Source organism: Dipodomys ordii, unplaced genomic scaffold, assembly GCF_000151885.1.
Source record: "Dipodomys ordii isolate 6190 unplaced genomic scaffold, Dord_2.0 Scaffold37, whole genome shotgun sequence".
Classification (NCBI taxonomy): domain Eukaryota; kingdom Metazoa; phylum Chordata; class Mammalia; order Rodentia; family Heteromyidae; genus Dipodomys; species Dipodomys ordii.
This window is the reverse complement of record NW_012267253.1, coordinates 6,202,500-6,215,540: the sequence shown is the minus strand read 5'-3', so window position 1 is coordinate 6,215,540 and position 13,041 is coordinate 6,202,500. Positions and strand designations below refer to the sequence as shown.

At 36.2% G+C, this 13,041-nt stretch overlaps 1 protein-coding gene across 1 annotated transcript in view; it reads left to right on the top strand.

Moving 5' to 3' along the window:
• Srbd1 (S1 RNA binding domain 1) overlaps nucleotides 1–13,041 on the top strand; it is a 197,247-nt gene that overhangs the window by 118,992 nt on the left and 65,214 nt on the right. The window contains exon 16 of the mRNA XM_013017994.1: nucleotides 2,793–2,875. Within this exon, the coding sequence (XP_012873448.1) occupies nucleotides 2,793–2,875 (83 nt within the window). The remainder of the gene's footprint in view (nucleotides 1–2,792; nucleotides 2,876–13,041) is intronic.

Here is a 13,041-nt window from a genome sequence, read left to right as displayed (position 1 = left end):
CTTAATATAATTTTTTCCAAGTCTTTCTATTTTCTAACAAATGGGGCAATGTCATTCTTTCTGATGGAGGCATAGAATTCCATTGTGTATATATACCACATTTTCTTGATCCAATCATCTACTGAGGGACATTTGGGTTGGTTTCATATCTTAGGTATAATAAATAATGCTGCAGTAAACATAGTTGTGCTGGTAGCTTTAGTATGGTCTTGTTTGTGATCATTTGGTTAAATGCCCCAACGTGGGATTGCTGGGTCATAGGGGAGCTCTATGTGGAGTCTTTTGAGGGACCTCCATACTGCTTTCCAAAGAGGCTGAACAAGTTTACACTCCCACCAACAATGCAGTAAGGTTCCCTTCTGTCCACATCCCCTCCAGCATCTAAAAACGATGGTTAGATGCCACGAAGTAGGTGGCAATGCCTTAACCGTGTGCATGTTGTCAGGCCTAACGGCCTCTAGCCTTATTTCTAATTTTCATTATTGTGGGTTTACCTCTTATAAATAATACATGTATATGAATATTCTTACTGTATTATGAACACTAAGATAAATAAATGATACTTGCTTCAGAGAAATTAAAGCACAACTTTATCTGCCCTGCATTTTCATGTTAGTTGAAAATATTAGAGAAAAATATAATTTTTAATAAGATATATCTGAAGGCCTTGGAATCCTCTCTTCTTTGAGACAGAAATAACCACATTGTATGACACGGACTACTGTTTTCTAATCCTGCTTTGCAAGCTGCCCTTGCCATTAGATATTAGATATAATAATAAAAGATGTAGGGGCTAGGAAGGTGCTCAGTGGTAGAGTGCTTGCCTTGCATTCCTGAGGACCTGGGTTCGATTCCTCAGCACCACATAAGCAAAAAGAAAAAAGCCGGAAGTGGTGCTGTGGCTCAAGTGGTAGAGCACTAGCCTTGAGCTGAAGAGCTGAGGGACAGCAACCAGGCCAAGAGTTCAGGCCCCATGACCGGACCCCCCCCCCAAAAAAAAAACCAAATAATAAAAGATGTATAAAAAAAGACTTGAATGACCATGCAGTAAACTCATTGTTCACAGTCGATCTTATCTGTGATGGGAGGGTAGTAGAAATCAGTGACTGGAGAGTCTGATAATTACTTGTGAGAGATTGCTTCTATTGCAAGACCTCAAATAGTTTCATATTAAGCCCAACATGGGATCTTCTTTGATAACCTTAATGTTTTCACTTGATGAATTCACATTCCATTCAACTTATGGGTATATAGTATACTGATGAGCTTTCATGTGTTTAGAAAATGGAAGCTGTTAGCCAGGCACTGGTGGCTAATGCCTGTAATCCTAGCTATACTGAGGAGGCTAAGGTCTGAGGAGGGTGGTTCTAAGCTAACCTGGGCAGAAAAGTCCCCATGAGATTCTTATCCCCATTAGCCACTCAAAAAACTGGAAATAGTGCTGTGGTTCAAGTGGTAGAACACTAGCCTTGAGCACAGAGAGGTTCAGGGACAGTACCTATACCCTGAGTTCAAGCCCCATAACTAACAAAAAAAAAGAAAAAAGAAAGAAAAGGAAAGAAAATGGAAGCTGTTTATATGTAACTATGTTATGTTTATATGTAACTTAGTAACTATATTATTGGGAGGGGTGTCTAGTGATGGGTTCCTTTAGAAGTATCTATAGTAATTACAACTTTTTTTCTAGCTAAATCTATTTTATAAACTAAGGTAGATATAGAATTTTATTAATATTTGATAAAATCTAATAAAAATGATAACCAAGTTTTTTGTTTTCTTTCCTTCTCCCTTCTCCCTCCCTCCCTCTCTGGGTCATGTATTTTTTTAAAATTATCACTTCAGTTGTACAAAGGAGTTAACCATTTAACAAAGTAGTTTATGAACAATGTGTCTTTATCAATGTCACCCCTTTGAATATTCTGTCTTCTGCTTCCTAAGCAGGCATTCTACCACTTGAATCATTTCTCTAGCCCTTTCATTAGTTGTTGCTATTGTTGTTGTTGTTGTGATAGTACTAAGATTTGAACTCAGGTCCTTTTAATTATTTTTTTTAGATAGGATCTCTTATTTCCAGTCAGGGCTAGGTTAGGACTCTGATTCTCCTACTTATACCTTTCATGTAACTGGGATCACAGGTGTCTACCACTGTGCCTGGCCTCAAGTTTCTTGAACATGGATTGTGATGGTCAAGAAAAAGATGTGATTAGAACTACATGTGTTAAGAGGCACAGAGTTGGAGCTCTGGAGTATGTCTCAATGAGCCTTTGTAATCATGTTCAAACCATGCAGTGTTTTCACCAGCCAACAGACACAGTCTCTGGTTACATTAAGACATGACTCCAACGTCTATTCCTTATTATCAGAATTTAGTTCTAATAAGCATATTTGACGTATAAATCAGTATGTTATATTTATAACAATGTGGGATTATCTAAAAGTAAAGCAAATACCTGCTTGCTTTTTTAAAGTATAAAGTGCCTTATTATCCTTTATTTAAAGAATAAGTAGATAATTTTGTGTTTGATTTATTTTTCCAAATCTGTAATCTTTTCCATCTAAGTGTCTCAAGAATGTTTTAGAATTCTGATGCCATAATTAATCCTGAAAGTTTTCATTTATTTTTGCATGGAAAAAGAGAGAGAACTGAAATTTAATTAAATTGTTCATCTTTGGAAGGAGACTTGGGGAGAAACGATATTAAGTGCTTATATTATGAGGTACTAACCTACGTAATTATCTGAGTACTGCTTTTCACATTAAGTCATACTTGTTTTCTGATTCTGTTTTTTCAGTTTCCATAGCAAGGCGTGTACAAGATCCATTAGCTGAGCTAGTGAAAATTGAGCCGAAGCACATTGGAGTTGGAATGTATCAGGTAAAGCAATGTAGATCATTTAATTTATGAAATCCATCAATACAAGGAGTGTGATTAAACCCAAGATAGTAATTAGGTGTTAGTGGAGTTTATTTCCATTTTCAAAAGTTATACAGTTTGTGGAAAGGTAGGTAAGAATTTTGAGTTGTCATATAGGGAAAAAAAATCTTTTTTCTTTCTTGTTTTAATAAGGGCTTTAAAACAATTTACTAAAGTAAGATTTAACTACTACTAAAATATTAAGTGAAACTAGTAACTTAATTTGGAAAGCTCATCCTGTTAACAGTATTTTTAAAACAGAAAGTGTGGAACATGTGGTTGGGGTTGTATAAATCATTCTGAACTAGTGTGATCTTAGGAAAATGTTTGCACCTTTTCCTCTATTTTCCATTTCCTTTTCCATCTCCTTTTCCCTTTCCCCTTCTCCCTTCCCCCTTCTACTTTCCCCCTTCCTTTCCCTTTCCCCTTCCATTTCCCTTTCTCCTTCCCTTTCTCTTTCCCTTTCCCCTTCCACTTCTACTTCCTTCCTCTTCCCCTTCCTTCTGCCTTTCCTGCCTTTTTTCCTTTTCTTTTTTTTTTCTGGCAGTACTAGGGCTTGAATGAACACAACACCTTAACCTTACTAGAGGAGTGCTCTACCAGTTGAACCTTTACCCTGCCCTTTTGCTTTACTTTTCACATGGGTCTCATGCATTTGCATGAGACAAGCCTTAGACTATGATCCCCTCCTGCTTTTACCTCCTGAGTAGCTAGGATTACAAGCATGTATGACCATTCCCATACCCATTTTCCATTTCTATTTGATTATTATAATTAGTTTTTGAAACAATGTAAAGCCTAAAAGCTTTACATTGCTATTGTTGTGTAATATTAATAAGAGGACTAGGAAGAACTGATAGAATTGTTTGTGTTGTTACTATATTTTCAATTCTTGAGTTTAAATGTGTTCATTGAACAATTAAGAGCAGTGGTAAATCTTGGCAGAGTCAACCAGTGGTGCAAGAAGAATGGTATACGAAGCATAATTGTATACAGAAGGTTTGGGTCAAATTGTTTTTGTCTTTGGTGAAAGTTCTTCTTAAGCATGGCATGGGACATGCACCCCTAAGCCCCAACTAGTTGAGAGACTCAGGTAGTAGGATCTTTTGTGCTCATGAGTTAAGAGATCAACCTAGGAAACATAGACCTTGACTCAAAAAAAGAAAAGAAAATCTTTCCAAAATCTGAGATAAAAGATTACAGTCTGTAATTTTTATGAGATTTGAGTGATAGGTACAGTAAGCTTGCTTTATTTGGGGATTTATTACATGTAGTTGACCAAGAGTGATTTTAAAAATAATTATATGCACATTAGGCCGTTCAGTTATTTGGGAGAATCTCTTAGTCAATGCTATCATTAGTTGTTTAAAACTTTGTGCTTCTTTTTCCTTAATTTGTAAAAATGCACCTTCCCCAAAGCAAGGTAAATGGCATAATAATCCTCCCACACCAAAAAAAGTAGATAATATGCATAATTTAAGTGCAGGAAAATGTAAATTTTAAATTTGTTGAAAGCATGTCTTTCATGTGAGTTGGGTGGCATTATGTAAAACATGAGTGAAACATCCACAGTATTCAAGATAGGGCATGAAATAAGATCTGGTTTTTGATGAGCTGGATTAATGTGTACAACAGTAATTTTTATGACACTAATGTCAGTCTTCCCCATGTGGTTTCAAGTTATGGATGTTCAAATCTATATTACGATATAGGTAAATGTCATCCTAATCATTCCCAGTTTTTCCTCAACAGCATTCTCTTTGGAACCATGTATACCAAGGGTCTACTTACTCTCAATGCAATCAGTGGTTATTAGAAATGGAAGATCTTAGTACTCATACAGTCCTGTCTCTTAATTTGACAGAAGAAAAAGCTATTGATGTAGAGTGTAGGATTTTTACCCCATATCCCACCGAGCAAGGGTTGGGATTAATGGGTCATACACTGACATTTGACTAAAGTGTCATCATTTTATAGCAAGATGGCCTGGCATTCAGATCTGTGATGGTTAATCTTGAGTTTTCCATATTGGATTGAGAGACCTAGGAGATTAGTATGGCCTATTTTTATGCCATACTAATGCCTTTGAAGACATTTCCAGAGAGAATTAACTAAATGAGGAAGAGTCACCCTGAATGTGGGTCACACTATCTCATGGGCTAGAGCCCGGTATGGAATAATAGAAAGGAGGAGGAAACTAGGTAGCATAGGCGTACTTCTTTTGGCCTTCTGGCCACCATACTGTGCTATATCTTACCATGCTCACCCCATTATGATGGACTTAAACCTTGAAAATAATGAGCTAAAATAAATCTTTATTCCTTTAAGTTCTTTTGTCACAAAGATGAAATTCCTATCATACTATATTTAACCAAACTTAAACATTTTAGTTACCAATGTGATCTAGCTACACATAGAAGAAATGCCTATTATCTATCACAACTTTGTGATCTAGGCAGTTATCACGAGGAAGAGGAATTATGATTATTGGTTTAAGGTGGTAGAATAATGAATGACTTCAACTTTATAGAACCCAGGCAGTCTAATAAGCAAGCCATTGGCATCACAAGAGGTCTAAGTAAATAGTAGAGACAGAGCCTTCAGTTTTAATTTAGACATAATGGTTAATGTCAAGCATGTGGAACTTCTTCCAGCAGCAGGGAAAAGAATTGTAAGCATTGGAATGATTTGAGTATTTAAATATTTACTCTGGCTACACTAAGGAGAATGAATTAGAGGTATAGAAGAAAAAATGCAATAAGCCTAATTTAGGACATTGTTAAGCTTTGTTAAGAGGTAAAGATGGAAAAGAGTGTTTTGTAGCAAGTACTTGCTGATAAGTGAGAGAGAAAGAATTTTCTCCAAGAGTTCTGGTGTGTGTTTGATGCTTAAGCAGAGCAAATTTTGTAGAATTTTGAGCATGCTAGTTTGAGAAGACCATAAGAAATCCAAGGAACAGTGTTAAATAGTTGGATCTACAAGTTTGAGACTAAAGAAAAATAGCCATATTAAATTGGAGTACACCCTTTTTAGCAAATCATGAAATTGAGAAAGTGATTGAGGTGGTAGGTTGAAAGCATCATAGGCTTTTTAAAAATTGTTACTGTAAAGATGATATACATCATTATGTGCTTTTAACTATAGTTCCACCACTGCCAATGTACTTGCCAATGTATTCCAGTCAATTTGGAGTTTGCTAGAACTCTAAATTTTGTGAAACAACAGGAAAGGTATATGGGAATATCTCTGTTTATATAATCATGTGCTTATTTGAATAAGTTAGTGTTTACTGAGAACATAAGAAACGGTCCCATTAGTGGGTAGAAATTTTGGGAATTCCTGAAGGATATCGAGCATTAGGAATCATGGCCACAAAGAAAGAACCTGGTGAAGCTACAGCTTGAAACATACTACTCACAAATGATGAACTAGGGGATTATTTGCCACAATTTTATATATTATGATAATAACATATCTTACTATTAACATTTTATAATTCTTACTGATTTGTACACCTTTCCATGTTAATTTGTGTGAGACATTACATAAAATATGTAAAGAAATTCAGGCACAGTGGTGTAAGCTTGTAATCCTAGCTACTTTGGAGGCAGAGATTAGGAGATTCTTGGCTCAAGGGATAGGAGTTGTGGGAGTTGCAGCTGGAGGCCAACCTGGACATAAAAGTTTGTGAGGCTCCATATCAACCAATGGCTGAGTGTGTGCCTGTCATCCCATTCTACAGAGGGCTCAGGGGCATGTGCCTATCATCCTTAAGACAAAAGGAAGCATAAGAGCACAGAAGTCCTATATAGCCTTGGCATAAATTGAGACACTGTCCTGAAAACTGGAAATAACAAGTGCAAAAGAAAAGGCTGATGGAGTGGCTTAAGGCTGATGGAGTGGCTTAAGTTGTAGAATGCCTGCTTAGCAAGCTTGAGGCCCTGGGTACACACACACACACACAAACACAGAAGTCCTATATAGCCTTGGCATAAATTGAGACACTGTCCTGAAAACTGGAAATAACAAGTGCAAAAGAAAAGGCTGATGGAGTGGCTTAAGGCTGATGGAGTGGCTTAAGTTGTAGAATGCCTGCTTAGCAAGCTTGAGGCCCTGGGTGTACACACACACACACACACACACACGCACACATGCACACACACACACACACACACACACGAAATAACAAATGAGTAAAGTTATAAAGTGAGAAGGACACAGTAAAGCAAAAATATACCAATGGTAGAAGTGTAAATTGATATTTCTAGGATATAGTCAATACTTGTCAAAGAACTATCACAGGTTGGGAAGGTGGCTCAGTGGTAAGAGTGCTTGCCTTGCATGCATGAGGCCCTGGGTTCGATTCCTCAGTACTACATAAGCAGAAAAGGCCGCAGGTGGCACTGTGGGTCTACTGGTAGAGGGCTAGACTTGAGCTGAATTGCTGAGGGACAGCACCTAGGCCCAGAGTTCAGGCCCCATGACCGACAATAACAATAATAATAATATCACTATAAGTCAACAAATGCCCCTTTGCTGGCCTAAGCCCCGCCCTTGATGGCAGTGCTTGTGGGGCAGGTGAACCTCCTACCTCCAGCCGCAGGTAAAACATCTCCAGCCCCCAGCTGTATAAAAGGGTCCTCCAAGGAGCAGAATAGCATCCTTTTCTCCCCTCCCTGGTGAGAACTTGGCCTTGTCAGCTGCTCTGGCAATAAATCTTTTCCTCTACATTACTTTGTCCGTGTGGTCTTTTGGGTTACTTTGTGTTTGGGTTACTTTTTCCTTTCATTCACCTTTATAATAACAATTAAAAAGTTTTTTAAAATCCCTATTACCTGGAAGTTCTCCCTTTAGTAAGCATTATGGCATTAATAAGAACTGGCAAGATTTATATCCAAATTTGCAATATGCACAAATACCAAAACACAAGAAGTCATTACAACAGGAAAAGTCTTAAGAATTATGGTACATCTATCAGCTGAGATACGTAACCATTGAAATTCAGGTTTTTGAGCAGGTATAGTGATGTGCGCCTAGACTCTTAACTGCTGAGTGGGCTGGGTCAGTAGGATCAAGAGTTCAAGTCTAGCCTGGGTACATAGTAAGACTCCATTTCAGGTAGGGAAGGAAAAAAGAAAGGAAGGGAAGAGGAGAGGAGGTGAAAGGAAGGGAGAGAAAAGAAAAGAAAGAAAAGAAAGGAAGGAAACATTCAGACTTTCCAAAAGGCTTTAATAAGATAATACAAAATAAAATAGTATGTGCCTAAAGACAGTGATGGGAAGGGAGGAATGAGAGGGAAAGAAGGAACAGCTTACATTAAACAAAAGGAAAGAAATGTAAATATCACCTGATGTGGAAGAAATAATTGTATTGTCAAAGCTCATAGAATTCACAAACTTTATAGATCATGATAATGACAATTTGCCTTATAAAGGTTAAAATGTGTTTGTGACTTTAAGTATCACTATTCCACAATACTGTGAAATACGTGAAATTTATGTAACCACCTAATATCAAGTAAAAATTTTTTTACTTAAAAAAAGAAAAAACGTGTTTTAAAAATAGATTTGTTGCCGGGCGCTGGTGGCTCACACCTATAATCCTAGCTACTCAGGAGGCTGAGCTCTGAGGATTGCGGTTCAAAGCCAGCCCGGTCAGGAGAGACCGTGAGACTCCTATCTCCAATAAACCACCAGAAAACTGGAAGTGGCGCTGTAGCTCAAGTGGTAGAGCGCTAGCCTTGAGCTGAAGAACTGAGGAACAGCGCCCAGGCCCAGAGTTCAAGCCCCACAACCGACCAAAAAAAAAAAAATTTGTTTTTACGCTGAAGAAATAACTATCTGAAAAAACCTGCTGGCAAGTGAGTGATATCTAGATCCTTGGTTGTTGTGCTGAAGGGGTTTTTTATTTTATTTTTCACTTTGTTTTTCAAACTTTCTGTAATGAATATATATGAGGAGGAGTTTGTTGTAAAATACATGCCATTGATATATCAATGGGCCTATTGATACAATGGTTTCCAGTGTAATGATAATGGATGGACTTTCTTTTTAGTTGAGACCTCCCGATGTTTTGGCATAAACTTAGTACTTACATTCATTCTAATTTAAAATATGAGTAGCTGGACAAACATTGCTGATTGAAAAAAAAATGAAAGTTGTTTAAAGAAAGAATGTTAAATAGTTAAATGAAATAATAGACATCATAATGTTATTTCAATAGAAACTAAAATAGTTTTGGTTTGAAACAGCTAAAATGCTAAAGACAGCACTCTAGTCCATGTCTTAGACAATCAGGAGAGCCGATTTTAAAAACATATGCCTGTCATTATTTCTGGAGAGAGGCAGCCAGTGTGGTCGAATGACAACATATCCCTAACTGACCCCTAAAGACTTTGCTGGAAAGTGGCTTGGTGTTACTCCCAAGAAAACACTCCCGGGTGAGACAGGATGATGCAGGCTTGGCTGTGTTGATTTCTATGGGACATGGGGAATGGTGGTTTAGCTTGGCCTTGCCATACCCTGAGTTAAAGTTTAAATAAGTTGGATTTACTTGCGATTTATTTCTTCTTTGGACTGTGTTCTTGTACTTTTAGGCTCATTAACACTTCCATTTGGTAATAAGTACATGAAGTCAAGTAAGAAAACCTCCAAACAGCCCTCTTTCTTCCTCTTGTGTCTCTCTGTTAGATCATTTGACAATATCAAACAACAAAATGGTTGTCCAAAATAAGTTTTTGGAACCCCTAATGGACTCTATCCAGGCCATCTTTATTCCTCATTATTGAGGATAATGAGGAGTCACTGTAAATGGGTAATCATCTTTCCAGCTGAAATTTTATGGTTGTACCTCAAAGATAAGAGTTTTCATTTTATTTCAATGCCCTACCTGTGGCATCAATTCTTGGTCAAAACAAAATCAGCTTTAGAAGCACTATGGAGTAGCTTCATAGGCCCCTGTATCTTTGTGTGTGAGATTGATGTGTGCTAGCACTAAGCCCCCAAACAAACACACAATAAAACACGCTTCAGTGGTGACATTACCTTATTGAGTACTTTTATAGTTAAAGTAGTGATTATTGCATATAATTTTAGGTTAAGACTATGAAAGGTAAGTTTCCTCATCTGTTCCATATTGTTTGTCCAAATTTTTTCAGACATTCTTGTTTCTGAATTATCTGTCCTTGTTGAGTGAATACAGAGAAAAGTCTAAATTAAAAATGTAAAATAATCCTTATTATTTATGGACATACATTAAGAATATAAACTTAAACACAGTAACTTAGGTGGTAGTTAACGTTGAATGGACCATAGAATGAAAAAAGAAGAATGAGATCTGGGAGAAGTATTACTAAGAGTTTCAATAAAATATTTTATTTCTGAATCTGGTTGATGGGTACAGGCTGTCTCACTTACTATATTATACTCAATAACCATTGATTAAATATTTCATAATTTTTCAAACAGCATAGGATAATTGGGTCAAATGGTAAAGATGCTTTAACTCAGGAACTTGGGCTTTCAGTTCATTTTAATATCTTCCATATATGTGTATGTATGTGTGAAATAGACTTTCTGTAAAGTCAGGAAAAATAGTTATTTTCTTTTTGCAATAAAAATGATAAAAGAAACTATTATAGGTTATGGCTGGGAAGAATAGGAAGATAGGAACATTTGTCCCTTATCTTTTCTTTTAATTTTTTATTGTCTTTAAGTAGTTGTACAAAGAAGTTCCCATTCTACAAAACAGTATATGAGTACAAAGTGTCTGACCACATTGTCCGTTATCTTTGACCTCTTTGTCCGTTATCTTTTAGTTTTTATTTTCTATATTGATATGGGAATCCTGCCATTTTCTATCTAGCTCACAGAGAGAAATTAGTGTTTTATCTGTAGGCATATGATTTTATGTGGTTGCTAACTCATCTCATTCAATGTAAAACCTTATAAGAAGGCAAGGCATTTTTACATCTGTATCTATATGTAGGAACATAGTGGATAATAGTAGACACTCAGTAAGCATTTAATGAACAAATGGATGAATGCTGTGTTATCATATAGTTGATCATTTATTATAGTTTTATGTTATGAACACAACATAAATTTTTGTAGCCTTATGCTAAAAATTTTTGTTAGGCATATCCAAACTGTGAGTTACTATTATTTTTTATTTTAAAGAAAACTCTTTTCAGGAAAACATCTTGAAAATCTTCCTTTTTTTTTCCCCAGTCTAACACTTTGATCTTTAGCTTGTAAGGCCTTTATGATGTTTAAGGTTAGAATATTCTGTTCTTTGCCTGGACAGGAACCATGGTCTACCCCTGCAATCTGAATCATTTTCCATTAGAATATTGACTACCATAGATTGAGGTGTGTGTGTGTGCGTACGCACGTATGCATGATTTTAAACATATTTTCTCCTTCACACAGAATACTGCTGCTCAGTTCATTGAAAAGTTCCCATGTATGTTTAAAGTTAATAGTGAAATTACTTCATAAGTAGTTCTTTTTGTTTTAGTTAGGTATATTTGTCATATGCTTTTCTTAGAGCCTTAATATCACGAGCTCAGTTACCTGCACAAATTTTATCTCACTTCTCCATTCTCTGATCTGGAACACTGATCCAATCTCTAATTCTGTGCCAAAGAGTTTTTTCTAAATAGGGATTTCAAGCCCTTGGATTTAGTTTATCATATGTGGCTAGTCTTGTAAAAGCTTTATTGTATACTCAAAATGTGATTTGTCTCAATGTAGAGATAGAGACCAGAATAAGTAGTGTTTAGTTTAGTATATGAAGGTGACATAGCTCTTTACGAACTGACCCTTAAGAAAGGCCATTATTGTTTTTATTAAATCATCATTGAATTCAGTGATCTGATTGCATAAGATGCCTTTTCTGTGATTCCTTAGAACACTTTTTTTTCTTTGTATAAGGAATTTTAGTTAAAATCAGAAGTTGAAAAGTAAGCAGTGGATTTGAGTTCTTTTTGTAATGAGTTAACAAGAGCTGTCTTACATAACCTATCTCCTTTCTGTTCCCTTTTGTCTCAGATCTTTCTGTGGGAGTTCTGTATAGAAGCACCTGCCCTGAACAGTTTTGAGAATTTAGGAAGCAGAAGGCATTAAAACAGCCATTTGGTTGATGTGAGAATGGCTGAGGAAAGTGAGGAAGGATATCTATTGAAAAAGGACTGAAGTAATTAAATTTAAGTTTACAAGTTTTCTCTCTCCCTTTCACTCATTATTCTCATTAATTACATATCATTACAAAGAAAGGATTTGTATAGAATGAGGATTGTTTCTCAGTCCATCAAAAAAAATACATGTGCTGCTTGTCATTTTGTACAGTTAAGCTCAGAAAATATCTTTGTTTTGGGGTGAGACTAGGCCATAGGCTGATTTCTTAGGGCATTGTTAATTCCAGTCATGTATTTTCTTCAATAATCCAAATCAGGTCAGATACCCAAGCTGTTTATTGTTCAGTATAACTAAAAGGTGTATGCTCTTTTCATGTGCATAATTGGGAGGGAGAATTTTCTCCTAACATACTTATGGTTTCTTTCATTTATTTGGGGTAAATGGGGCCAGAAGGTATGAGTCCAGCTAGGTTTTGTTGGAGGGGGGCTTGTAAAGACTTTTTGAGGTATGATGTGCAAGTGAGTGTTTTTAAATCTCAGAGGTGTGATTATGTCATAACAGCCATAACCCCTGGACTTGTTTTATTACTTTTATTAAAACAAATCTGTATGGGGGTGCCACGTATATTTTGGTGGTGAAGGAAATGAGGTGGTTAATTTATTATGTGAACAGCACTTTCAACTAACCGCAGCGTGATTCACTCAGAGAGCAATGGAAAAGCCTAGCTCTGTAGACAAGACTGCTTTTTGATTTGTAGACCCTAAATTTCAACACTAGAGCATGAAGTTTATCTACAAAATTGTTCCTTTTTTTCTGTAATTAAAAGAAAAAATCAGTTAGAATGAATTAATTGTACAAACAGCTTCATTGTGGAGCCTCTTTATGACATTCAAATAATGTGCTTTGAAAAAATTCACTGTATCTCTAGCATTCATTTTAACCATTCTCCCTTTTAATATTTTGGTGGGTTTAATTTTAGCATTTTCATGA